Source organism: Oryctolagus cuniculus, chromosome 7 (assembly GCF_964237555.1).
Source record: "Oryctolagus cuniculus chromosome 7, mOryCun1.1, whole genome shotgun sequence".
Taxonomy (NCBI): Eukaryota; Metazoa; Chordata; class Mammalia; order Lagomorpha; family Leporidae; genus Oryctolagus; species Oryctolagus cuniculus.
The window spans coordinates 38,144,444-38,170,344 of NC_091438.1; the positions used below are offsets into that span (position 1 = coordinate 38,144,444).

General features: G+C 43.1%; 1 protein-coding gene across 1 annotated transcript; it reads right to left on the minus strand.

Annotated features, from left to right (window-relative positions):
* Positions 1 to 1,080: 1,080 nt before the first annotated feature.
* On the minus strand, positions 1,081 to 18,810 carry SLAMF7 (SLAM family member 7). Its single transcript, XM_008264211.4, has 7 exons — positions 18,675 to 18,810; positions 9,803 to 10,135; positions 7,333 to 7,605; positions 6,998 to 7,117; positions 6,051 to 6,154; positions 4,088 to 4,150; positions 1,081 to 3,250 (listed from the first exon to the last, which is right to left on the minus strand). Exons 1-7 carry the CDS (start codon positions 18,727 to 18,729, stop codon positions 3,179 to 3,181), a joined length of 1,020 nt encoding a protein of 339 aa, XP_008262433.2. The 5' UTR covers positions 18,730 to 18,810; the 3' UTR covers positions 1,081 to 3,178.
* Positions 18,811 to 25,901: the final 7,091 nt, after the last annotated feature.

Sequence of the window (25,901 nt, forward strand, 5' to 3'; positions counted from 1 at the left end):
GTGTTAGTTCTGGGTCAATTTAGGCAGATTGATTTTCCTCCTCATTATGGTTCATATTTTCCTGTTTCTTTGCATGCCTGGTAGTTGTTTCTAGATGCCAGACCTTGTGAATCTCACCTTTTAGGGTGAAGGATATTTTTGTGTGCCTATATTTTTGAGCTTTACTATGGAATGTAGTTACTCAGAAATGATTTGATCGTTCCAGATCTCGCTGTGAACCTATGTTAGAATGAGTGCAATTTTAGTCTCGGGCTGTTTATTTTCCACAGTGGAGGCAAGAATTCCTACATCCTTTGCTCTGTTCCCATGCAGTTTTCTGTTCTGTCTTGGGGAACAGAGAGCAGTCCCAGACCAGGACAAGCCAGCTCCAGGTCCCTCTCATCCTTTTGGGTTCCAGTAGTTTCCCTGCCGCCTTTTGTCTGGGCAGCTGCCTCCTCTGGTTTTTAGCTGGGTGACCCTCACCACTATACTGTCCCTGTACCCCTACTTGACTCTGTCCAGCATTGCTGTCCTTGGCTGCCTTCCATCCAGGGACTGCTAAACCATCACTTCATGGATTCTTGAGCTGGTTTGGTTGTTTCATGCAGTAGAGTCAATCTAGCCCCTATGAATCCACACAGAGTAGAATTGGTAGAATGCACCATTTTTCTGCAGGTGCTCCCTGGTTATCTCTATGAACTCGCCACATTAGCCACTCGCCCTCCTGTGCAGTCTGCGGAATGCCTGAGCTGAGGGCTAGTAGATCTGGCACTTATTTACTAAACATTTTGATGTTCTGTTTTCAGGGATTTTTGTACTAGGTTTAATATTTAAAAGCGTAACATTAAAATGTTATTTGTCTTGATTGCAGAGTTTTCTAGTGCCCCTTAAATTTTGTGCCCTGGTGTGTTCTTCACTTGCTTGATCTGAGGCCCTGAGGTGGTGCAGTGTCACAGCTGAGGTGGCATCAACACGGGTCACACACATATTGAGTCAGTGTTGGGAAAGCTCCTGGTTTTCACTTCTGGATCCCCTTTCAGTGTTTTTGCTCCCCACTCCACCCCCCCAGCACAGTGAGAATTAGGAAAGAAAAAAAAAAACTTTTCTCAATGTACACTGATTTTATTGAAATAAGAAACATCAGCAGTATTTGGCACTATGGTTAAGTCACTGTTTGAGACACCCATATTCCATATTGGAGTGCCAAGACTGAGTCCTGGCTACAACACTTCCTATTCAGCTTTCCGGAAGCAGCAGGTGACAGCTTAAGTATCTGGATCCCTGCCACCCATGTGGGAGACCCAGAGTGAGTTCCAGGGTCTTGTCTTCAGCCAGTCCCAGACCTGGCTGCTACAGGTATTTAGAGAGTGAACCAGCAGGTAGAAGATCTCTCTGTGTATCTGTCTCTCTTTCAATTAAACTGAAAATAAACAAAATTTTCTAAAAATTTTTGTTTTTTTTTTCCCAGAAAATCACATTGATACATACGAACATTTCTAGTATCCAACACACAGTCCAGGAGGAGGCCAGCCTGACCCTCCTCCCACAGCTTCAGGGTTGAGGGGCTGCATCCTGCTTTTGGCTTTTGACTTTCATTTCCTCTCCAATCCGTCTTTACCCCTCAGCCTGCTCCCTGATTTTTCTCTTGCAAATTTATTTCCTTTGACTTTTTACTTTGGTCATCTTATATTGGAAGGCTTTCTTTCCCCCAGTATTTTCTCCTTTCACAAATTTAAACACACTTTTACCTACTCTACTTCACACCTCCAGCACTGGGACAGTGGATTCCATTTGGTCTCCTCCATTCAAGACATAAGTCAGGGAACCAATCAAAAGTAGCCCTCCCCAACTCCATCTCTTTTCACTTTAAAAAGAAGGAGCATTCTCAGGGGACAAGGATCATGTTTGTTTCATTTGCCAGACTGATCTTGTTCAAGTTCTCAGTAATATTTGTTAAGGAAGTTAAAGTATTTGAAAAGTTCCAGTAACCACCTCCTAAGTCCCACTCTCTGACTCCCAGTCTCCTGTACTAGGTCCAAAATCTGCTCTCTGGCTCCATTTCTCCATTGAGATGGGCTCCTGTACAAGCCTTAAGGCATAAGCTATTCTCTTGTAGCACAAGAACATAAATAAAGCCAGGGCTTGAAGTCTTGGTCCTTGGTCAGGTACATTTCTAGTCTTCACCAATGGTGCCAGCCATCATTTGGGCCTGGATTCTCCATCCCTGTGTGCACTTTGGCTTTTAAGTCCTGTGGATCCAATACTAGCCTCTCTAGTGGTCAGGTCTGCTGTGGCTGTCTGTGATGAGCCACTTTTTCTTTTTCTTTTTTTCTTTTTTTTTTTTTTTACAGGCAGAGTGGATAGTGAGAGAGAGAGACAGAGAGAAAGGTCTTCCTTTGCCGTTGGTTTACCCTTCAATGGCCACAACGGCCGGTGCGCTGCAGCCGGTGCACCGCGCTGATCCAAAGGCAGGAGCCAGGTGCTTCTCCTGGTCTCCCATGGGGTGCAGGGCCCAAGCATTTGGGCCATCCTCCACTGTACTCCCGGGCCACAGCAGAGAGCTGGCCTGGAAGAGGGGCAAGTGGGACAGAATCTGGCGCCCCGACCGGTTCAAGAACCTGGTGTGCCGGCGCCGCTAGGTGGAAGATTAGCCTATTGAGCCGCGGCGCCAGCCCAAGCCACTTTTTCAAGATGGTTTTTAACCAAGGATGGTAAGCTCAGCCCAGTGCTAGGCACAGTGAGCATGGGTGAGTCCATCAATAGATCTACATCTGCTTCTGCTGGACGTGCTGTTTTGGCCTTCCTGCCCTCCTAGCAAGCAGACTCTTGGCTTATTCTGATCTCCAAGCTCTGGGGAGAGATGAGACACTAGACTGGCTGGGAGCCATTGTTAATATGACAGGGGCTGTCATTAATACCTGTGACACTGATTTACATCCCCATTTCAACAAAGTCACTTCTAAGCTCTTTTCTTGGAGTTCTCTGACAAATTTTCAGCCGTATTTCTAAGAAGAAATGGTTTGAGAAAATTTCTGGACAGTGAGCAGAATTTTGAGTTCTTAAACCAGGATGATCATCAATGATAGTTTGTTCTATAAGAAGTCAAAGTTCCTCGTTAGTCCTTGATGCTTCTGATCAGATCACTGACGTCATTTGATAATTTTCTTTTAGGTAAAGACTTGATGGAGTACACTGCTGTCTAGATGACATTCTCATAGCTAAATTGCCTTGCTGTGTCTGGTGTCCCAGGCAGTGAGGGGGGATTCTCCACCTGCAGGCAGACATAAGGAAGCAGAGTGCTGGAGTCAGGTGGGGCCCTGGAACTTCCATCCCTGACACTGCTTTTCTGCAAGGCTCCCAATCTATGCTTTCTGCCACTGTTTAATCACTCTTAACCTAGAGAAACTATTCTTTCAGTTGAGTCCATAGTTTTCTGGCTTAATACTTAATGAATATTTAATGCTTAATACTTGCTGAATACTTAATATTTCCTGGTAATAATTCATCAAAAACAATCTTTGCTAAGTCAATTGCCTTCCTCATCATCCCCATCTTTTCAGATCTATTTTGGAGGGGAAGGGAAAGGGAACCGGAAGTTACCATTGCTTCTGCCATGTGTGATCTGTGAAGGAATAGGTCTTAAATCTCACCACATTAGTAGTATGACTGGCAGGGGGTGAAAGTCAGATGTAACATACCTAGAGCAAGGAAAAGGAGCAGAAGTCCCCTCTCCTACATTTTAGTGTCTCGGATCTCAGAAGCAAGCTGCAATCTCCTCCCCACCATCTTTCTCCTCCCAGGGACAGCCTAAGCCATGGCTTTTTCTTCATTCATGACCTCAGTCAGAAGCTTTCTGATTTTCTCTGTCATTCCTATCCAGAACCTTCTTCTCCTCTATTCCCCCCCCCCCCATTTAACTTGTAAAACACAGTTCTCTTCTACTCCCCATATCCTTACATAACTCTAAGGAAATATCTCGGGCATCTACTAAGGATATCTTTTAATATCAGAGAAGATGAGATTCCTAGGACCAAAAAATGTTAGCCTAAATGTGAGCCAGGAAAAGGGATAAGAAAGTAAGATGAAATTCAAGTCTAAAATATTTTACCTTTCTTGGTATCTGCACAGTAGAATATAACATATTTGCTGGATCTTCCTCTGGGCTAGTATTCTATCAAAAAACAAGCAACAAACAAAAGAAATCATTACTCATTCCCTGAGTCACATGGACAAGGACACAGACCTTACTGCAGACAGAGGAAAGCAGAGGTGGGAGAGACAGTGAGAGGAAAGAGGCAGTTCTGGAATAGAGGTGGGTAAGTGGGAAGGAAGTGCTCTTTTGGTGACTGCTGTTTTAGTAATCATTAATAAAGTTTTCAGGGTGCCATTACATTATTTGTATTCATACTTTGATTTCTTTTTTTTTTTGTTTTGTTTATTAGCTTTTTTAGCTGTGTTGTATTTAAATGAATTTCAAGAATTTATAGGGGCCAGTGCTGTGTTGTAGCGGGTAAAGCCACCTCCTGCAGTGCCAGCATCCTGTATGGGCACCAGTTTGTGTCCCAGCTGCTCTACTTCTGATCCAGCTCTCTGCTATGGCCTGGGAATGCAGTCGAAGATGGCCCAAGTCCTTGGGCCCCTGCACCTGCGTGGGAGACCCGGAGGTGGCTCCTAGCTTTGGATCTGCACAGCTCCAGCCATTGCAGCCATTTGGGGAGTGAACCACAGATGGAAGACTCTCTCTCCTTCTCTCTCTCTCTCTCCTCTTCTCTCTCTCTCTCTCTCTTTCTCTCTGCCTCTCTGTAATTCTGCCTTTCAAATAAATAAATAAATATTAAGGAAAAGAAAGTTCTAAAAAAGAATATACAAGATGTCTCATCAGCTACTAGCCTCCTAAGGTGGCTAAAAGATAATTTTAAATAATTGTGCTAATGTTGCAAATAAACTTTTCCAACAGTCAAAGGTCCCTTATGGAAAATTGGAAAGTATGACTGATGAGACAAAACAAAGAGCAACAAGAGCTCTTTTCTCACTGGAGAAAAAATACACTGTGTTGGTTAAGTTTATTCCTGAGCACTGGGGAAGTCCTGGCACCTCCAGGAGATGCATCTGAGGCAAAGGAAGAGGGAGGATGTGATCAAGTGAGAAGCCAGAGAAGGTAGAGAGCACAAAGCAGACACCTTTGGGAAGAAGGAAGCGACTTCCTAGAACACCAGTGGCTTGGAGGGCAATGTCTCCTTTTTGCAGGGGTAAATATAAGTCAATTTGTAGGTAAAAGTAAGAAGGTATTAACTCATCAAGGAATACCAAAGGCTGAAGCACAATTGGGATTTTGCAGTGCCGATATATTCTTATTTCTTTGTTAAATGTGCCAGTGTGGAAAAAGGGCTCCATGACTTCTCACAGGTCCACCCAGCCTGGAGAACAGTGATTGGTTCTGAGATTTTTCATTTACCTCCTCATCTCATGTCTCCAAGTTGTCTTTTGTTACATGGGTTTCTCTAAATTTTACTCTTATGATTTTCTTTTTGGAGAGTTTCCTTTGAATTATGTTTGGGCTCACTTCAGCTTGGTGAAGTGGGAACTTGGGAAGCCTTGAGTGTAGACCCAGAGTTCCCGTGGGTCCTCTGCTCCTGACAGCTCTTTGAGTTACCTCAGAAGAAAAGGCATCTCTGGAGCAACTGATCTACTGACATCATGACTAAATATCATGCCAAACTCACACTTCTCTACCCACGGCCTCATGCAAAGTGAAGCAAGCCTTTTGAGTGGCAGTTGTGAACCATGCAGGGGGAGAGGTGACTCATGTAAAGGTCACAGTATAAGCATTACTGGTTGGGTCAGAACCAGGGGCTCCAGAGACCATCAACTTCTGCCCAGAAGACAATATGTCAAGTCTTAGGGGAGACACCAAGTGCAAACCCAACTGGTGCATTGGGTTTTAATAGCTATAGATGCTTATCTCCCCTCCCCATTCCCATGTTGCCCAAACTCATGGGAAAATCTCAAGCAAAACAAAGAGAGCCTCAGAGAGGAAGATCATGTCCCAGAAAAAATGCAGAAAGACTCACGGCAGGGTAGGAGATTGTGACATATTCTGCATTCTCTCCTGAATGTGGGCAGAAGTTAGGAATTTCCTGTTGAGAATCCATTCTCTTCTTCTTTTCCTTGGCCTCTAAAATCAAGTAGGGTGAAAATCAAAGCCAGGCTCTTACCCCTCGCCAGCCTTACAGGCCCACCATTACAGCTGGCTGGCCTACTCAAGGTGTGTAACCATCCCAGTTTCTCTGTATCTTAAAGTTTTACTGGGGCAGGGTACTTTGGTGCTACAACTGGGAAAATCCAAGAAACCATGATGAATTAGTCACTCTCACCACTTGACTCCCTAATCCCTGGACCAAGGTAGCCAATGTGGGAAGCAGAGGTCAGAAGTGCTCCCAGAGTGCTTTCAAGAGGAGAGAGATCTCAAAGCCTTCAGTTCACACCCAATGGACGCTTATATCCTTACCCCAGCCTCCCACATGGACAGTATGGGTGGGAGCCCAAGAAGACAAGTTAGCAGGGTCCAACGTGAAGCAAGACAGAGGACAACTTATCCAGGAGGAGTGTGTCTGGACTCGGGTGGAAAGTAAAGAGAAGTTGTAGGGTTGATAACGGAAAGGACTGGAACTGGTTTGGAGGATCTGATAAGAACAGGGACAGGGACAGGAAGGTCTGATTGGAAGATGCTGGTCTGTGGGACCTCAGAGTCAGAGGCATTTGCCTCCTTGTCCTGGGGGAAGGAGAAGAGTGGAGACTGAAGAGGACCCTGTCATCAGAAGAGAAGGGAAGATGTCCAGTGTTCTTTCTGCTCCATAACTGAGAAGTGCAGGCTGTCACTGGGCTTCTTGATCGCAGGGACTTTGGTGGCTTCCTCTCTGCATCCCCAGTGCCTCCACCAAACCTGGCACACAGCTCAATATGTACTTAAGGAAAAAATGAGGGGTGAGGGTGAAGACAAAAGTCATATATACTCTACCTTTTCCTCTCTCTCTTCGTATGTTCAAAAATACTAGCACTAGTACGAGGAGACAGAGCAGGATGGGCACCCACAGGAGATACATGTAGACAATGAAGGAATCTGGGTCACCAGCAGCACCTTTAAAGAGAGATTGGGTAAAGGCTTGGAGAGTGATGAAACATTAGTAGGGAACACGGCCCAACTTTTAGAGCACCCACCTCTTTCCTCCCAATCTGATGTCTTCCCAGTGGTCCCCAGTTTTCAAATGAGGCCTGTCCCCCTTGGAGACCAGGAGCTAAAGAAATTATAGTTTCTGGGACCAGTAGCTTCGGAAAGAGAGGAAAGACAGTCACCTTCACAGAGCTTCTGGACAAAGATGGGTCTGGAGGAGTTGAAGCTGACAGGGTTTCTGGCTATGCAGATGAAGGTCATGTCTACCTCTCCCAGTGTCCAGGATATGGGGAGGATGGAACCATTATGGGATACATTGGCTGCCTGTTCCAGGGCCCTCCAGCTATAGGTCACATCTTCCGCTCCTTGTTCCATGGAACATGTCAGATTGGTCATGCAGGTGCCATTCTTATTGCTCTGCAGAGCCATGGTGACCGTGGGCTTTGACAGGTACTCTGTGAAAGATAAAGGACAACCAGGAATGGAAAATGTGCCTACGGTTCTCCTCGCTCCTGAATACTTTAGACTTGACTCTCCCTGGGGCAGCTCCAGAATAGAGAGAAAGCAGCAATTAAGAGATAGTTAATATGACAATAATTATTATTATACATCACTGGGCAAGCAGACCTAGATAGTTCTCTTTCCCAGATAAGAGCTACATAAGTAACGATTGTATAACAACAGCAAAAATGCAGAACTTCAGCTTCATGTGACTTCTGCCATCTTGTCCATGACTGCCATCTTGCCTTTAGGTGACCTGAGGGAGTACTTACATGCCAGGCCTGTTTTGTTGATACCAGGCCCTAGAGTGTCCCTTATCTAATGCCTGGAATGTTAATATTTCTTGAGAAAGTCCAGGTGCACTTAGGCTAGCCATGGGAAACCTTTATCTTAAACAACTCTTTTCTCCTGTCTTGTGGCACAGAGATCCATGTATCTTGCAGGCTCCTAAAACAACATTTCTTTGAGTGCTCCCAATAAATTATATTCTTTATAATTTTGGATTTGTTCTCTTTCTTCAGTCTCCTGGCACCATCTGCCTTTGGAGACTGGTTCTCATATATTGGATTTTTTGGAAAAAAACTAAAAATAATAGAAATGCATCACGAATGCTGCTCTGTGGGGCCTGCATTGTGGTGCAGCAGGTTAAGCCCAGATGCTTGTGATACCAGCATCCTGTATCAGAGTGCTCTTTTGGGTCCCAAGTCCCAACAGCTCTGCCTCAGATTCAGCTCCCTACTCATGAATCTGGGAAATAAGCAGAAGATGGCCCAAGTATGTGGGCCCCTGCCACCCAAATGGGAGATCCAGATGGAGGTCTGGGTTCCTGGCTTTGACCTGGCTGCTCCTAGCTGTTGTGGCCATTTGGGGAGTGTACTAGAAGATGGGAGATTCTCTCTCTCCCTCTCTCTCCCCCTCTCCCTCTCCCTCTCCCATCTCCTTCTCCTTTTCCCTCTCCCTCTTCCTCTCTCTCTTCCAGTGTCTGTGTGTGTGTGTGTGTGTGTCTCATGCTTCCCTCTGTCTCCATCAGTCTGCTATTCAAATAAACAAATCTTTTAAAAAACAAAAATAAAGAACACCACTCCACTTACAAATATAGCTGCACAGCAAGCACTCACACAATGCATTTTTAGATGTCAGCTAATTTTATACTTTTTAAAGGCTTCCTATTCCCTGTTCTCTGGCTTCCCTGGAGAGACTTTGATCTTTACTGTCCAGAAGAGAATACTATGGGAACAACACTTCTTGTCCCCCTTGCTGTCTTTACCTCATCTCCTCCTTCAGACTGGGCAATTCATTCATTGCTGAGATGATCCGAGTGTGACTCCCATGGCCTATCTTTTTCTGCTTACAGGTTTGAGCTGTGAAAGACTCCTGTTCATATGTGCTTTTGAAACTCTTTATGTCCCTTCTCCAGCTAGTGTGCTTGGAGAATGAATATCTTGTCTTCCCTTTAGCTGTGTCTGTATGGAAGACTCACAAAAGATCTTCCAAAAGTTCACAGAAAAGGCAAATTATGAAAAAAAAACTATACATGATTCCAGTTTTTTGGTGTGTGCCAAGATAAACTTATCTTTTAATTTTTCTATGAGCTTTCTTAAGTACCTTTGGGTGAACTGGATCAAGGTACCCAGCCTATCTCCTACAAGCAATTCTAGAGACCCATTTCCTGGTATCTCTGATATTACAGCTCAAATAGCTGTTCTCCTTGTAGCTGGTTGATTAACTTCAACTTCCCTGGATGGGCTCTAAGATCTAGACTTACGGTAGCAGAAAGCATTTCTCCCCTGTTGCTATTTTTTAAAAATCTACTCTTTAAAATTTTGTTTGTTTATTTATTGATTTATTTATTATTTGGAAGGCAGAGATATAGGGACACAGAGAGATCTTTCATCTGCTGGTTCACTTCCCAAATGCTCATAACAACTAGATCTGAGCAAGGTCAAAATTGGGATCCCGAAAATTAATCTAGGCCTTTAATGTGGGTGGCAGGGACCCAAATATCTGAGCCATCATCGGCTGTCTCCTAGGGTGCATATTAGCAGGAAGCGGGAATTGGAGGCAGAACTGGTGCTTGAATCCAGGTGCTCCAATGTAAGATGCAGGCAACAGCCTAACCACTGCCCTGCGTTGGAAACTGAGTCATCTCACCATAGACACGCAGCCCATACTCTTGGGTGATGGGAAACTGGAATGATGAGCTGTGTATCTCCGCACGGTAGACACCCGAGTCATTCTTCATGAGTTTGTTGAGATTCAGGAAGTAGCCTCCACTTGGGATGTACATCCTTTCCTTATTACGACTTTGAGACACTATGACAGTGTCATTGCCGTCTCCCTCAGCTGGCTGTATGGTGACAAGAGTGATGGAGTTGAAGGTCCAGACAATACTGTCAATTGGCTTCACTGTGAAATTCAGATGAAAAGTCACAGATTCACCCTGGGCACAGACCAGCTCCTTCCGTACTCCTGAGGCTTCCAACACTGCAGATACAAAAACAAACAAACAAAAAACACAAAATAAACCCAAATTTGTCCTTGCCACTAATAACTCAGCCTTTAGGTATGGGGAAGAATCTGATAAAATGTCTTAGCATAACCCAACCGGGCCTCACTCATATGACAGCATTGAGATTAGAATGTTCTGCCTAACAGGAGTGACTGTAGATAACCCTGTCTCAATCCCAGGGCCATCCGGCTGAAAAGACTAAGCTCTGAGGAAGACCAGAAATCCCAGCTGCATCCTTGCCAGGTTACTGGGGGATGTGGGGACAAGCGGAGAAGTTACTGCCCAAGTTTCCCTTAGTTCTTCCAGATTGCCCTGGAGAGAGCTGAGTTTGAAACTGTTGAAGAAGGTCTGCTGGACCTGGGGGCAGTTCTTCTCATGCATGGATCAGGACACTGGGAGGTGAGCTTCATGATCCTAATGATAGTGATAATTTAAAAGGTTGAGGATGATTTATCTTTCCCTCTTGTGATAGAGTGGATTCAAGGTCATCCCCCCAAGAGGTTCTCATTCACTTGCATTCTAATATGCTTGAGTGTGAAGGGAAAAATGAGTGACAAAGGAACCTAACAATATTTCCAAGTTAACTCATGGTACTCATCTTAAACTATTAAGAATTGCAGTAAGATTTAGTTTTCTCAAGCAATTTTTCCCACTACAATATTGGTTCATTTCAAAGAACAGGACTTAACAAGAACCCATCACCAATTATATAGCTCCAAGTGGAAAGCATTTAAGAACTGATGAAGAAACTTCCAGAATTGGGCAACTGAGCATTTCAGGAGAACAGGAATGGAAAATGAGCATCTTGTATCTGACTAAATCTGATGGACAAATGCTGGGGACAGTGCAGAGCATTGAGATAATTTAGACTGGGACTAACAGCTTAAAGCACCTACTGTGATCTTGTTTAACTCTTACCACCACCCTTTGGGGAAGTGTATGTTATATGCCCATCTTACAGATCAGGAGCCTGCGGCACAATGGATTTAAGTGATGTAATTCAAACTATATAGTAAGTGGCAGAGCTCACATCAGGAGCCACAGGATCAAGACTATGAAGTGCATATTTTATGCAATGCCCTTTATAATGAAATAAAAGAGAAAGGGAGAGTTTATTCAAGGTTCACAGATATGGCAAAAGTAAGACTAAATTCTTAGAGATGCTCTCTCAAAAATACAAAACCCAAAGTTATTTTTTCTTTTACCTTTAACGTAATGTATCAGGGTGAACTTATTTTAAAGAATTTTTATTTACTGTCATGGAAAGCACAAAAGGAAAAAACAAATGAAATATTAAAAAGCCAACAGAACAGCCAAGTTCCAGGATTGTGACCTCTGTATGAGTATTATAATGATACTACAGCAAGACTGCAATAGGGCTTTCATGGGTCTACACACTTGTGCATCTCTTAGCTCCTTTTCCATTAAAAATAATTAAAATCCTATTTTATATCTAACTTGATTAAAAAAAAGAATGTATCCAGGTTGGGTTCTTTTTATAGTCATCATTGTTGTGTTATTTAGTTTTCTTTTGATTACAAGAGAAATTAAAAATCAAAACTATTGTGGGACCTAGGCACTTATCTAACTGGCCCTGTGAGATTGGCTGAGCTTTCAAGATATGTTTAATTTCACTGTTACAATAACATTGTTCACCACTCCAGCACCAATGTAACACTGTTCCTCTTCCAGAAAACAGACAAATTCTTATATGACCTACCAAGATATCCAAAATTACTTTAAAAGAAGCATTTCCTTTGTTCCTATTAAAACTCAAATATTCTGACCAGCGATCCCAAATAACAATAACTGCCCTGTATTAGAGGTTCACTCTGTGCCAAACATGTAGTGTAAAGATTATAACTAATACTTAAAGCAATCCATCATATTAGGCATTTTGATTCTTTGACATAGTAGGCAGCAACCCATACAGCCTACAGGCCAAATTTGGTCCTCCACTTGTTTGGATAAGCAGATTTTTTTTGAACACAGCCATGCCTCTTCATTTATGGATCATCTAGGGCTGCTTTTGAACTACAAAGGCTGAGTTGAGAAGTTGCAACCCAGACCATATTGCCTGCTAAGCCTAAAATACTATTTGTGTCTTTATAGAAAAGTTTGCTAAATCTTGAATTTATGAAAAAATGAGATGCTTAAAAAACCAAGTAACTAACCCCAGGGCACAAAGCTGGTAAGTTACGATTTGAGGATTTAACTCAATGTTATGGTAACTCAAAGACTTGGACACTTGCCATGATGACTCAGTTTGAAGGACCCCTGGCATTTGTATCAGCTCCAGCCCCTTACCTCACTTCCCTTTTCCAACCCTTTAATGGGCTAAAGTGTCAACTCCAAAGCTCTTGGGCCCCACTGACCCTAATTTCCCCCTTTATATACTTTGGTGACCTTCCTTTAAGCATAAAAAACCCTTGCCAGTAGCCTACCATGGGGAAATTTGACGTACCCTAATATTGGCCTACTCCCTTGTTTATAGATTTTTTGTTAAATTTATTTCTGAAAATACTTATTTCTCTTCCTGAGTAAATATAATTTAGGAGCTGATTCCTATTTTCAAACATCCCCCATCACTATAATTTATCAGTCAGTACACATATGTTTTGAATCCCTCGAGCCTTTATCGATTCATCCTGCTAACCCAATTTTTCAGAAAGTTGTTTTTCCTACTTTCCTATCAACAAGATCAGCTTAGTTTGTTGACTGCTGTCTCTTTGATCATCTCAAGAGCTGTCAAAGAAATTTCAATGTGATAGACAAAATCAATTTTATTTTGAATTATGGATTTATTGGTTAATGGATACATTCTTTTACCGCAACAAAAGAATGGAAAATGTGTGTATTTTGAAGTCAAATAGAAATTATCACTTGTCCCCAAGTGATAAAATCCTCGCACTCAGGCAAATTTCAAGTAATTTCATTTTCACATTAGGTTTTAGGGAGGCATTTAAGGTGTGCATTAATTTGTTTCCTGTTGTAGGCTTATTTAGCCTATAGTTTGAAGAGTCTCTAAGTCTAACTTGTGCAGCCCCATCTGGCCTCTAGTGAGGGCCCCCTTGGCTGAGTCACAACACGGGGAAGCAGAAAGAGGACTGCTCCATGCAGAAAGGGTCAAGTCAGTTGGCCTCACTTTATGAAAGAGCTTAGTCTGGAGAGATCTAACTCACTCCATGAGACCAGCATTAACTCCTTCTAAGGACAATGTTCCCATGATCTAATTCCTTCCACTAGGCCACACCTTTAAATGTTCCACCACCTCAATACCACCAAACAGGGGAGTGATCTTCTAGTAACGAACTCTGGGGAACAAACCACATGCAAACCATAGCAAGGTGGGCAAGTGGCCAAACTGCTAGGATGTAGCTTTAATGTGTTAGTGTGTGTGCATGCGTCAAGAACAATCACTCACTGCTCTACACCTGGTGCTGTATTCACAGGGTAACTGCCAAGAGACATGAGTCATGTGGGGGTATAAGAACATTTCTCCAAATTCCTTGTGCCTTGTTAGAATGACATTGGAGAGTGATGCAGGGCAAATTGTCAGCAGAGCCTCTGGAGAGTGCATTTTCCCATCTTAAGGGGACCTTTAGAGTAGGAAGCAGAGACTGAAAGCAGGAAGTACCTTTTTGCTATTTTCTAAATATGGCTTTAGAAGATAGGGGGCGGGTTGGTTAGTCCTGAACAGTTTTGTTTCTTCTTCCTAGGTGACTGGAAAATGGGATCCAAAAATAAGAGACTTGTCATTTCAGCTGTCCACGCTGACTTAATTTAGGAGACAGTCACTAACTAACTAACTCTATGTGTCATGAAAAGGGAAATAACAGACACTGTGAGAATGTGCAATGGGGAAGGGACTTAACATGACCCATGGGATCAGAAGACTCTGGAGAATGAGTGGCTATGACATCTGCCTACAGCACCGAGAGGCCTGGGTCCCATGAGTCTCATCCACTTTCCTCAGATGTCCACCTCCACCCCCAAGCCAGTGGAGTGAAGGTTGTAACTTGCCTCCTCCACATGCATTTCACCATTTCCTCATTCTGTAGCAGCTAAATGGTTTTGGAAAGCCTGACGGGCGCCCAGCTCCAGTGGTGGCTCTCCTTCCTTGGGCACAGTAATTAGCTCAGGGGCATCATGTGACCTGGGTTGGTCATATCTGAGAGAAGCCCAGGATTCTGTTCTAAAGCCAGGATGACAATATAGTGCTGTGAGAAGACATGAAGTTGCAATTGACACCCACTGTGGTCTCCAGACAGGTATGCAGGCTTCCTCCCTCTCCCGATTTTGGGTTCACTTTGTACCTCTCATTATTGTTTGGGAGTTATCCTCTCCTATGTCCGCCTAAATCTTATTCAAAACCTTAAAGACCCAGTGCAAGGCCTTTCCTTGAGGAAATTTCCAAGTCTTTTTCACTCCTATCCCCTGCAAATTCACCACTGAAGTCACTCCATTCTCACTTTAAATTCTCCAGAAAGAAATACACCTCTGGGTACTGATGCATGTATCATTTTGCTGCAAATGAGTCTTCTAGCCTTAGGGTCCAGACCGTCCAATGAGAGGTCATGGAATCCAACCAAGACAGGGGTGGAGATGCCCTTTCCTCTCCACCATGCAACTGTGTGGGAAAGGGCTGTAGCCTAACCTGAGTTCTATTCTGGTTCCTCCATAATCGCCAGTCCAGCAACAAACACTAGGCTGAATCAGTTAAACAGACAGTATCTCTCTTGCTCCTCAGAGCAATCCCATGAGACAGATGCTAAAGCTCAACTTGTGGACAAGAGCACTGCTGTTGAGTGACTTTCCCAAGGCCACAAGCAGAGAAGTGGCAGAGACTGGTCAGTCAGCTCCTTTACCTCAAGGCCTACGTTCTTTCCACTACTGGCTCACTAAGCATTTTGAATGCCAGTTTTCTGATCTCCCATAGGGGAAAGATAACAACTTTATTTACCAGGAATTTGGAGAGGATGAAGTGTGAATATGGACTTGAAAACTTTTTTGAGAAGTACTGAGCACTTCCCAAGAGAGTGGGAGATGGAAGTCAGGGACAGGGAGTGGGGTCGTGAGAGCCAGACTTTGGGGAAGCTTCCAATGTTTTGGTCTCATTTCTGCGAGGATGACTGAAAGTGAGAAAAGGTGATTTCCCTAACCCGCTTTGGATGGCTTCTCAGAAAGTGATCGGAAGGCCAGCCTGGCAGCAAGAAGCCCACGGTCAAACTGCCTTTGGAGGAGAAGGGAGCTGAGTAGGAGGCTCTCTGCTGTCCATCCCGGTCATGCTTGGATGATTTGGGCATTGGGAAAGTCAGATCTGAAATACAGTAAAAGACAAGGACAACACTCTTCTCCCTTGTCATCTCCCTTTCCTCTTGGTTGTCACCTCCCCTCCTCGTCCTGTTCCTTGGAGGCTCAAAGATTGAGTGGAGGGAAGCAGCCAAATTACAAGGAAGGAGCAACATCAGTGCAGCTAGAAGCAAGGGGGTTGTGGCCCAAGAGGAAGTCTTTAGGGTGAAGAGGGCTAAAGCCCATCTACTGCTCGCTTGTCCGGTCTCCAAGCCCCTCTTTGCACACATGATGCACCACCAGCATGCACCTGTGCACCATGGCTCCATCCTCATGGAAATCAAAGCTGGAAGGAAACCTGGGCACTCCTTACTCCAGACCCAGTTGGCGGATGAGGAGGCTGAGGCTCAGAGGGCTGTGGTAACAGACTCTCTAAGTCAGTAGAAGGCCAGGATCAAGAAACAAGGCTCCTAAGGTAGGACTTCCCAAACCGTGTCCCCTGCTCCCTTGGAGTCTGTGGCTTACTGTATTTCTGGGACAGAGTTACAACAGGGGTTACCAAGCAAAGACTATGGAACTTCCTCTCCATCAGAGTGGCATCAAGTCAATACATTATGGTCACTTGTGTTTATCAACTACAGTTAATTATCATATTTGTTTCTGAATAAAATTTCACTTCATAGAAGGAAACCACTGCTCAATAACAAAACAAAACAAAAAGATTTTAAATCTACTGCTCCTTACTCAATTTCTTCTAAACTATCATCCCTTGGGAAAACACCATAAATTAATGTCAGGTGCGACACACACAAAACAGAGGCTCACAGGTGTCCAGATTCTCTACACACTTTTCCCAGCAGTCCCACCCCACCTACTACATTCACACTCAAGTTATCCAGCACTCTGCCCCTCACTCATTGCCTGCCCCTTGTCTGTTTCTTCTGTTTTTTTTTTTTTCCCAAAAAAACCTCTTAATACTCCCACACAACCTGTTTTTCTGCTCTCCTCTTATTGTCTCCTCCTCAACACAACTATCTTATTTAATCATCAAAGGGTACATTGGGGAGGAGCAGGTTATTATGCTCATTTTCCAGATGACAATACTGAGGCTATGGGAGCAGCTTGATGACCCCTCTGAGCCTGGACAGGATGATTCCATGTTGCTGCATCCACAGTCCCAAAACAGAGCTACCTGTTTTTCTTGGGTCTTTCCAGTTCCTACCTTGAGTTCATGGACCCAAAGAGGGAAGAAATCCAATGGACTCTACCCATAGAAGATTCAGCTCAAGGCACAGTTACTGAGCACCTCTCTAGTGTCAAGTACAGTGTTAGGCAGTTTGGTGTGATGAGAAGAGCATTAGTTTTGGAAACTCAATCTCTCCTCTGCCTCCTAATAGCTGTGTAATCTTGTCCAAGAAACTTGATCTCTCTGTGCCTGTTTCCCTGTCTGCCTCACAGACTTCTAAGGAGATTATTTGAAAAGCACTCTGAATACAGCAGGAGCTAAATAAATGGTGATCACTATTATGATTAGTTTACATTTTTTTTTTTATTTTTTGACAGGCAGAGTGGACAGTGAGAGAGAGACAGAGAGAAAGGTTCACCCTCCAACGGCCACCGCGGCCGGCGCGCTGCGGCCGGCGCACCGCGCTGATCCGATGGCAGGAGCCAGGTACTTCTCCTGGTCTCCCATGGGGTGCAGGGCCCAAGCACCTGGGCCATCCTCCACTGCACTCCCTGGCCACAGCAGAGAGCTGGCCTGGAAGAGGGGCAACCAGGACAGAATCCGGCACCCCAACCGAGACTAGATCCCAGTGTGCCGGCGCCGCAAGGCGGAGGATTAGCCCAGTGAGCTGCGGCGCCGGCCCGATTAGTTTACATTTGATATCTCATTTACAACATCACAATAAGTCTGCAAGTTGGAGTTCATCATCTGTTATGCACTTGAGAAGGGTGAGGCTCAGTAGTTTGCCCACAATAACACAGCTACTAAATCACTCCCAGGGTATCCTTGCCCAAGACTGGTCCTTTTCTACTGCTCTCTCCACTGGAGGTTCTGGGACAATCTCTGGCTCCTTTCAGCTATAAGAGGAGAAGTACCACAAGACGGCACTCAGTCCCCTGGAGCAGGGCAGGGGAGGGCCCAGGGACAGCTTTTCATGTTTGCTCCCTCTTGTGCACAGTGCAAGTTTCAGGTGGGCACCTGGTTCTTTGGAAAGTTCTGCCACCCTCCCCCACCTCACCTTTTTCAAGTTCCATTTCTGATCACCACTTCCGTTTATGGAGTAATTTTACAGAGATAGCCTGTTCCAGGACCACCTGCTGAGAACCAGGTGCTCCCTAAAAATGGAAACTTCTGATGAATTCAAGGGGTGTGAGTCTGCTGATGCTGCCCACTTCATGAGGGAGGAAAGAACTGAGAGTTCTGGCCACCTGTACAGTCGGGCAGATGACTCCGGGTGGGTGTGGAGTGCACATCAGGAACAGGGAGGCAAGTCCTCTAAGAAAGACCACATAGAACCTCCCCCTAAGTTTGATGACAGAAGAGACATTGCTCCCTTCCGGGGCTTCTGATCCTTTCTGAGAGCCAGAGAATGACAAAATCTTCAAAGCCTAAAGTAGCTGTGACAGGTACAGGAAAGTCCTGTTTGTCATAAGATTAAATTTAAAGTGCCTATGGTAAGAGTTGGTTTCTAAGCAGAGACTGATTAGATTGCTTGAGTCGAGAGAAAAATTCGAAGGGTTTCTTCCATGATATCATTTTTACATCTATACATTAAAATAGACTCAGGGAAATATTGAAAACATTTATATATAATATATTTATAAATAACATCATTGTCAAAGGGAGGGAGGGTTGGAAGAGAAAGACTCTGAAGCCCAAAGAAGCTTTGACATTCCTCCACTGATTTGTAGCAGAATATGAGTTAGAACACAAGTCTTCCAGATCTCAGCACCATTTCCTTCATCCCTCTGTTCCCAGGACCATCAGGAGGGGAGTGGTCCCCAGAGCCATTCCTTTACTTCTCCCTCCAGCCTTTTCCTGCTCCCTCTGTGGTTCAGAGGACAGAGGTTGATTTAAAAAAATAAAAATAAAAAAGGAGAGCTACGGAGAGCAAAGCCTCCTGAGGCAAGCCAAGGACCACGGTCAACCCAGGAACCTAGAGCTACACTTCAGGGCAAGGAAGACAGGAGAATGGGAGAGGATCTGGCTGGACTCACCTGAGCGCTGGCAGAGGAGAAAGAGGAGCATGATAAGTGTAGGGAAACCAGCCATATCGTTCTGTGGATCTCAGCCACGAAAGGGCACACAGTTCCCTCTAATTGGGCTCCAATCTTGTCATAGCTGAGTAGGAGGGGTCATAGGACTGGAAATGCAAATGAGTCATCTCTTTTTTTTATACATTACTGACAAACATGTGAAAACAGGTTTTTTTTTATATCAAGGATGGGAAAAATGAATTGAACCCCAAATGTGATGAAATTCCATAAAGAATCAGACTTGGGGAGGTTTGGGGGAAATATAGACCATGTTGTCTGCTTTCTTGCTAAGCCACATAATCTCTCAGAGACTTAGGAAAAAAAGGTTAACTGAGGGACACTGGGAATAATGATATTTATTGAGACATCTAAGTGATAGAAACTATATTAGGAGTATATGCTTTCTTTTTTATTCCTTATAATAATCCTGTGAGTGACAGATTGCCATAAATTCTGTTTTACATATGAGAAAATAAAGATTTGGAGTATATTACAACAAAATCAAGGAGTTGTTTCAAACAGAAGAAATTATTATTATGAGACTAAAGGAAAGCTACAGAGTAGGAGAAGATGTTTGCAATGCACATATTCTATAAGGATTTTATATCTATAATATATAAAGAGGTTATAATATATAAAGAGGTTCTATAAATCAATAAGAATTATACAGACAATCCAGATCAATAAACTCAAATCAGACTTTACCAAAAAAAAAAAAAAAGATAGCCAAATGTCCAATAAAGAGAAAACACTAAGAAAATAATGCAAATGGGAAAAGTTAAAAGGTTAACAGAGGTACTAAAATAGAATTCAAGAATCTTTCCAATAATAATAATTTTTAAAAAGAGAAGAAAGGAGAAATGGTAAAACCAAAAAGAGAGTGATCAAGCATGAAGCATAGTAAAATGTGTGGCAGGTGTTTGATCTAGCAGTGAGGATAGTGGTTAACATGCTGCCCACATCCTATATCAGCATACACGGGTTCAAGTCCTGACTCTGCTCCCAATTTCAGCATCCTGTTAATTTGTACTGCAGAAGGTAGCACACAACAGTTCAAGTACTTGAGTCCTTACTACTAACATGGGAGATCTAGATTGAACTCCTGGCTCCTGGCTTCAACCTGGCCCAACCTCAGCCATTTTAGACATTTGGGGTTTGAATCAGTGGATAGGAGCTTGCTCTTTCTGTCTCTCCACTCCCCCCAGACACACCCCTTCACCTCTCAATTAAAAAAATAACATAATGGTAGACTTAAATGCAACTTTATAAATAATTGCACTATGTACAAACAGACTAAATACTTAAAAGGCAAAGGTTGCTAAAGTGGATTTTAAAAACTAAGGTTGAACTATATGCTGTCTACAGAGATGCACTTTAAATAGAAAGATACAGATGGGCATGAAATTAAATGGATGGGGGCCGGCGCCATGGCTCACTTGGTTAATCCTCTGCCTGTGGCGCTGGCATCCTATATAGGCACTGGGTTCTAGTCCTGGTTGCTCCTCTTCCAGTCCAGCTCTCTGCTATAGCCTGGGAAGGCAGTGGAGAATGGCCCAAGTGCTTGGGCCCCTGCAGCCACGTGGGAGACCAGGAAGAAGAACCTGGCTCCTGGCTTCGGATTGGTGTAGCTCCAGCCATGGCAGCCATTAGGGGGGTGAATCAACAGAAGGAAGACCTTTCTCTCTGTCTCTCTCTCTCTCTCACTGTCTAACTCTTTCTGTCAAAAAAAAAAAAAAAAAAAAAAGAAAGAAAGAAAGAAAGAAATCAAATGGATGGATGAAGATATATCACTCATCCCTTAGGCATGAGAATGCTGGAAGGGCTCTATTATTATTGGGAAACAGTAGATATAAGGGTCTCATAAAAATAAAAAAGTTAATTATTATAAATGAATAAAAATGTGCATACTGCTTGTGATACTGTAATATAATAAGATATACTTTACCCCCTTTCTGAAGGGGAAAAGGACTGGATATTGAATTAATAATCTATCATGCCTGTATGATGAAGTCATCATAAAAATCCCCAACATACAGAGATCAGAGAGCTTCTGAGTTAGTGATCAGACCCAGATATTGGGAGGACAGCACATATACTTCCGCAGGGACAGAAGCTCTTGTGCTGAGGCCCTCTAGGACTCATCTTAAGCTCCTCTTGCTCTGTATCCTTTGCAATATTCTTTATAATCAAACAGTAAATATAAACATTTCCCTGAGCTCTGTGGCCATTCCGGTAAGTGGTCAAGGCCCAGGTGAGGGTGTGGGAACCTGATTTTTAGCCAAGTTGGACAGAAGTTGTGGTACCTTGGGGATTCACCGCTTGTGGTTAGCATCTGCTGTGGGATGTGGTCTTGTAAGACTGAGCCCTTAATCTATGAGGTCTGCTCTGACTCCAGGTAGACAGCATTCCAACTGAACTGAATTATAGAACAGCCAGTGCTGTACACAGAGAATTTTTCCTGTAACAAATCATTCTATTGGTATCATGGTTCAAAGAACTCTCAACCCAACCCTAAATTCTACAGGCTTTCTCATAACATTGTACAGTTTTATGCTTTATATTTCAATCTATGATGTAGTGTGAGTTAATTTTTATGTAAGAAATGAAATTTAAGTTAAGGTTATTTCTCTTTTTTCTATTGATGTTCAATTGTTTCGGCACCATTTGTTGAAAGATTATCCTTCCTTCATTGAATGGCTTTCATTTTAAAAAAATATTTATTTGAAAGGTGTGGGGTGGGGTGGGGATTGAGAGATTTATTTAATCTACTCGTTCAATAGCCAAATCATTGCAACAGCCAGGGCTGGGCCAGGCTAAAGCCAGGAACTCCATCTGGATCTTCCATGTGAGTGCCAGGTGCCCAAGTACTTGGGCTCTCTTCCACTGCTTTCACAGGTGCATTGCAGGAAATGGGTTTGGAAGCAGAGCAACTAAAACTCAAACCAGTGCTCTAATATGGGATGCCAGCATTACAAGTGGCTGCCTAACACACTGTGCCACAATGCAGCCCTTACTTTTGTCCCTTTATCAGAAATCAATTGGTTGGAATTGTGTGGGTATATTCTGGGGTTATCCTAGTTCATTGTTCATTTATACAAGTAACACTTGAATAATGTAACTGTTCATGTAATAGGACTTACCTCTGCCATTTCATTTTTTGTTTCTTGTTAAATTTTCCCCCCTTTGCTTTAATTTTCTGGACATCATGTGGGTTATTTGATTATTTCTATAATTTTATTTTGAATTATCTATGGTGCATCTTTTTTTTAAAGATTTATTTGTTTATTTGATAGGCAGAATTGTAGAGAAATAAGGAGAGACAGAGAGAACTTGATTTTCCATCTGCTAGTTCACTCCTCAAAAGACCAAAATGGCTGGGGCCTGGGCCAGGCCGAAGCCAGGAGCCCAGAGCTTCTTCCAGGTTTCCCAAGTGGGTACAGGGGTCCAAGCACTTGAGCCATCTTCGGCTGTTTTCCCAAGCTCATTAGCGGAGAGCTGGATGGGAAGTGAAGCAGTCAGGACTCTAACCAGCACCCATACGGGATGCCGACACTGAAGATGGCAGTTTAACCTGCTACACCGCAGCTCTGGTCCCTGTGGTGCATCTTGAGTGTTTCTATTTGAATAATTTTTATTGGATGCTCTAAGCATTACATTGTATATAGGTAACTTATGGTATACTGGACATTTTTCCCATTCAACTGAAAGGTAGAAACCTCATCTTACTGTTCCCCCTCTATACTATTCTTATCTTAAATGTATCACTGATATATATTGAGAACCATTGCAATTAATGTTATAATATTGCCTTCAATTGTCAAACCTAATTCAGAAACCTTAAGAGGAGTTATGACAATCTATTATATTTACTCATACTTTTCTTCTGTCCATTGTTCTCTCTTCACTCCAGTGTTCCAAGTTTCCTTATTTTATCATTGCTTTCTTTCAAGACATTCTTTTCAGATAAGCCTGCTGGTAACAAATTCTCTTGGTTTTCCTTAACCAGTGTATGTTTTGTTTCACTTCCATTCCCGGGCAAAGAATTCTAAATTGATAGTTCTGTGTTTCAAAAAATGCATTTATTTATTTGAAAGAGTTACAGAGAAAGAAGGAGAGAGAGAGAGAGAGAGATCTTCAATATGCTGGTTCACTCCCCAAATGGCTGTAATGGCCAGGATGGGCCAGACCAAGCCTGGAGGCAGGAGCTTCTTCTGGGTCTTCCACCTGGGTGGCAGGGGCCCAAGCACTTGGACCATCTTCTGTTGCTTTTCCCAAGCTATTGGCTGGGAGCTGGATTGAAAGTGAAGTAGCTGAGACTCAAACCAGTGTCCATATGGGATGCTGTTGTCACAGCTGTGGTTTTACCCACTGTACCACAACATGGAACCCAAACTGATAGTTCTTTTCTTTCAGCATGTGAAAAATATCAGGACATTCCTTCTTTGTGCAGTTGTTTCTGATGAGTAATCTGCAGTTGTTCAAGTTGTTTCTCTTTTGGGGAATGTTTTCTGTAGCTATTTTTTCTTTGTGTTTCGTCTCCATAGGTTTAATTATAATGTGTCTTGTTGTGGATTTCTTTGGATTCCTCCTGTTTGGGATTCATTCCATCTCTTGAATGAATAGGTTTATTCCTTTTGCTACATTTGGGGAAATTTCAGTATCCTTTAGAATATCTTTTTTTAAGCCCCACAACCTGTCTCCTCTTTTCTGGAACTGTAACTTGTGATTGTTATGACTTTGGCAATTGTAGTCTCTGAGGCTTTAATAATTCTTTTCAGTCTATTGCTTCTCTGTGGTTCAGGTTGGATGCTTTTTATTGTCTGTTTTCAAGAGCACTTATTCTTTCCTTTATCATCCCCCTTTTGCTTTATTAAGTCCATTTGGTGAGTTTTAGGTGTCAGTTGATGATATTCAGTTCAAATTTTTTCTTTTGTTCTTCATATTTTCTATTCTTTAATTAAAAAGTTCTAGATTTTTCGTCTGTTTTAAATGCATTTATAATTATTTTCTGAAGCATTTTTATGATGGCTGTTTTAAAATCCTGGTCAGATAATTCCAGCATCTGTGTTATATTGATTTTGGTGTCTGTTGATTGCTTGTTTCCATTCAAGTTGAGATTTTTTTGATTTTTGGTATGATGAGTGATTTTTAACATACGGGGCAGTATTCTCAGATACCACCCCGAACAAGAAAGGGGAGAATTGCCCCATTACTGCCAGGAGGGAAGGGACATTCAATCTCCCCACTTGGCCTCTTCTGACATCACCCTACTATGTCTGTGGGGCAGGGTGGGGAGGGGTAGAAAGGGAGGTGTTCTTACCACCTGGGGTAATAGAGATCTAGGCTTTTCACTTGACGTTTGCTAATGGGATGGTTATTATCCCAAGGCTTCAGTCTTGCTACTCTGCACCTGTTTTAGCCCTATGGTGAAAGAGACTGGGTTTTTCTTGGGGATAATATTTCTGGATTTTAGTCTCATATATCTCACAGCTCAGAATATACAGAAGATAAAAAGCAAACTGAGGGAACTCACTGCCACATTATTCCATAGGTTCCTAGTCAGTGTATCTTTTCTACCTTTTAGAAGTTTCTTTGTGTGTGTGTGTGTGTGTGTGTGTGTGCTTGTGTTTTAAATAATACTTAGGGATTTTCAAATCTGTGTTTAGTGGAAAAAATGAGAGAATTGAGTTTATTCCATCTTATCTGGAATGGGAAGCCTGATAACAATTTTTACATTTCTATCTTCTTTGACTCCATTGAAATAATGGTGAAATATTTTGTTTTAAGATTTACTTATTTATTTATTTCAAAGGCAGAGCTGTGGAGACAGAGACAGAGATTGTCCATCCTCAAATGTTTCACTCTCTCAAATGACTGCAATGACCATGGCTAAGCCAGGCTGAAGCAAGAAGTCAGGAACTTCATCTGGATCTCCCACATGAGTGGTTGGGGTACCAAGCCTTGGGCCATGTTCCACTACTTTTCCAGGTGCATTAGCAGTAAGCTGGATCAGACATGGAGCAGCTTGGACATGAACTGGTGCCCATATGGAGTGCTGGGTTTGAAGGTGGTGGCTTATCCTGCTGATCCACAACACTGGCCCCAGTAGTAAAATCTTTAAATAGGACTCCTAGCTGGCAAAATGAGTCCATGTGGGCATGTCTTTTCTGTGCCTTGACAAAGACAGTAATGATTGATGAAACATTTTCCAATGTATTTTTTAAGGATTTATTTACTTATTTGAAAGTCAGAGTTACACAGAGAGAAAGAGAGGAGAGGAAAGGCATAGAGAGAGAGAGAGGGAGAGAGAAAGAGAGAGAGGTCTTCAGCCGCTGGTTCACTGCCCAATTGGCCACAAGGGCCAGAGCTGTGCCGATCCAGAGCCAGGAGCCAGGAGCCAGGAGCTTCTTCCAGGTCTCCTACGAGGGTGCAGGGGCCCAAGGAATTTAGCCATCTTCTACTGCTGTCTACTCTGGTGCTTGATGTCATAGCTTTCCTTGTTCCTGGACCAAGCCAACATTTCTGGGAAGAAACAGGAAGGGGCCTGGATGGAGTAGGATGATATCAGTAAAAACTCCTGGGGATAACCTGTTAAGAAGCATCTGAGACAAAATGAAAAAGAAAGCTTATGCTGAAATGAAAAGCAGATGGCCTTTAAAACGTAAACTTTTATCAGCAGTATTTAATCACTGTTCCTTGTGATGTTTGGTCCTTTGGGCCTCCCCTAGTCTCAGTTATGTCTTTGCTAAGGCTTCTCAGTCTTAGCTTACTGCTGAAAACTTCTCCTATCTATGAATATTGAAATATCTCTTAGCTCAGGCTTAGATTTACTAATTTCCTTAACCATTCTATTCTTTATTTTCTATCATTCAGTCTCTCGGTTTGAAATACCCAATTTATTTCCAGCTTTAATCTTTTTCTTGAATTCAGGCCTTGTTTGCCCTACTCAGCATGTGCATTTGTGTGTTTGGCAGACATCTAAACTTCACATGTGCCAGCCAAACCCTTGCATCCCTGCTCCCTGCCTCCTCCTTCACCTGCCTTCTCTATCTCAGTAAATTACGGTGCTAATCATCCTGTTTTCCTGCCTTAAAAACTGTAACTGTCCTTGACTCGACTCTTTCACACTGCATGCCCATTCATCAGTAAATTCTCTTGGGTCTGCCAGAACCCATTCACTTCTTGTCA

Bases quoted from the DNA above. Each gene is read 5' to 3' on its own strand.
- SLAMF7 (XM_008264211.4), bottom strand. From the start codon at position 18,729: ATGGCTGGTTTCCCTACACTTATCATGCTCCTCTTTCTCCTCTGCCAG. The intron at 4,151-6,050 runs GTGAGTCTTTCT...GTTTTTTGATAG, and splicing joins TCACAATCTCCTACCCTGCC to AATACTAGCCCAGAGGAAGA. The intron at 3,251-4,087 runs GTAAAATATTTT...GTCTGCCTGCAG, and splicing joins CTGTGCAGATACCAAGAAAG to GTGGAGAATCCCCCCTCACT.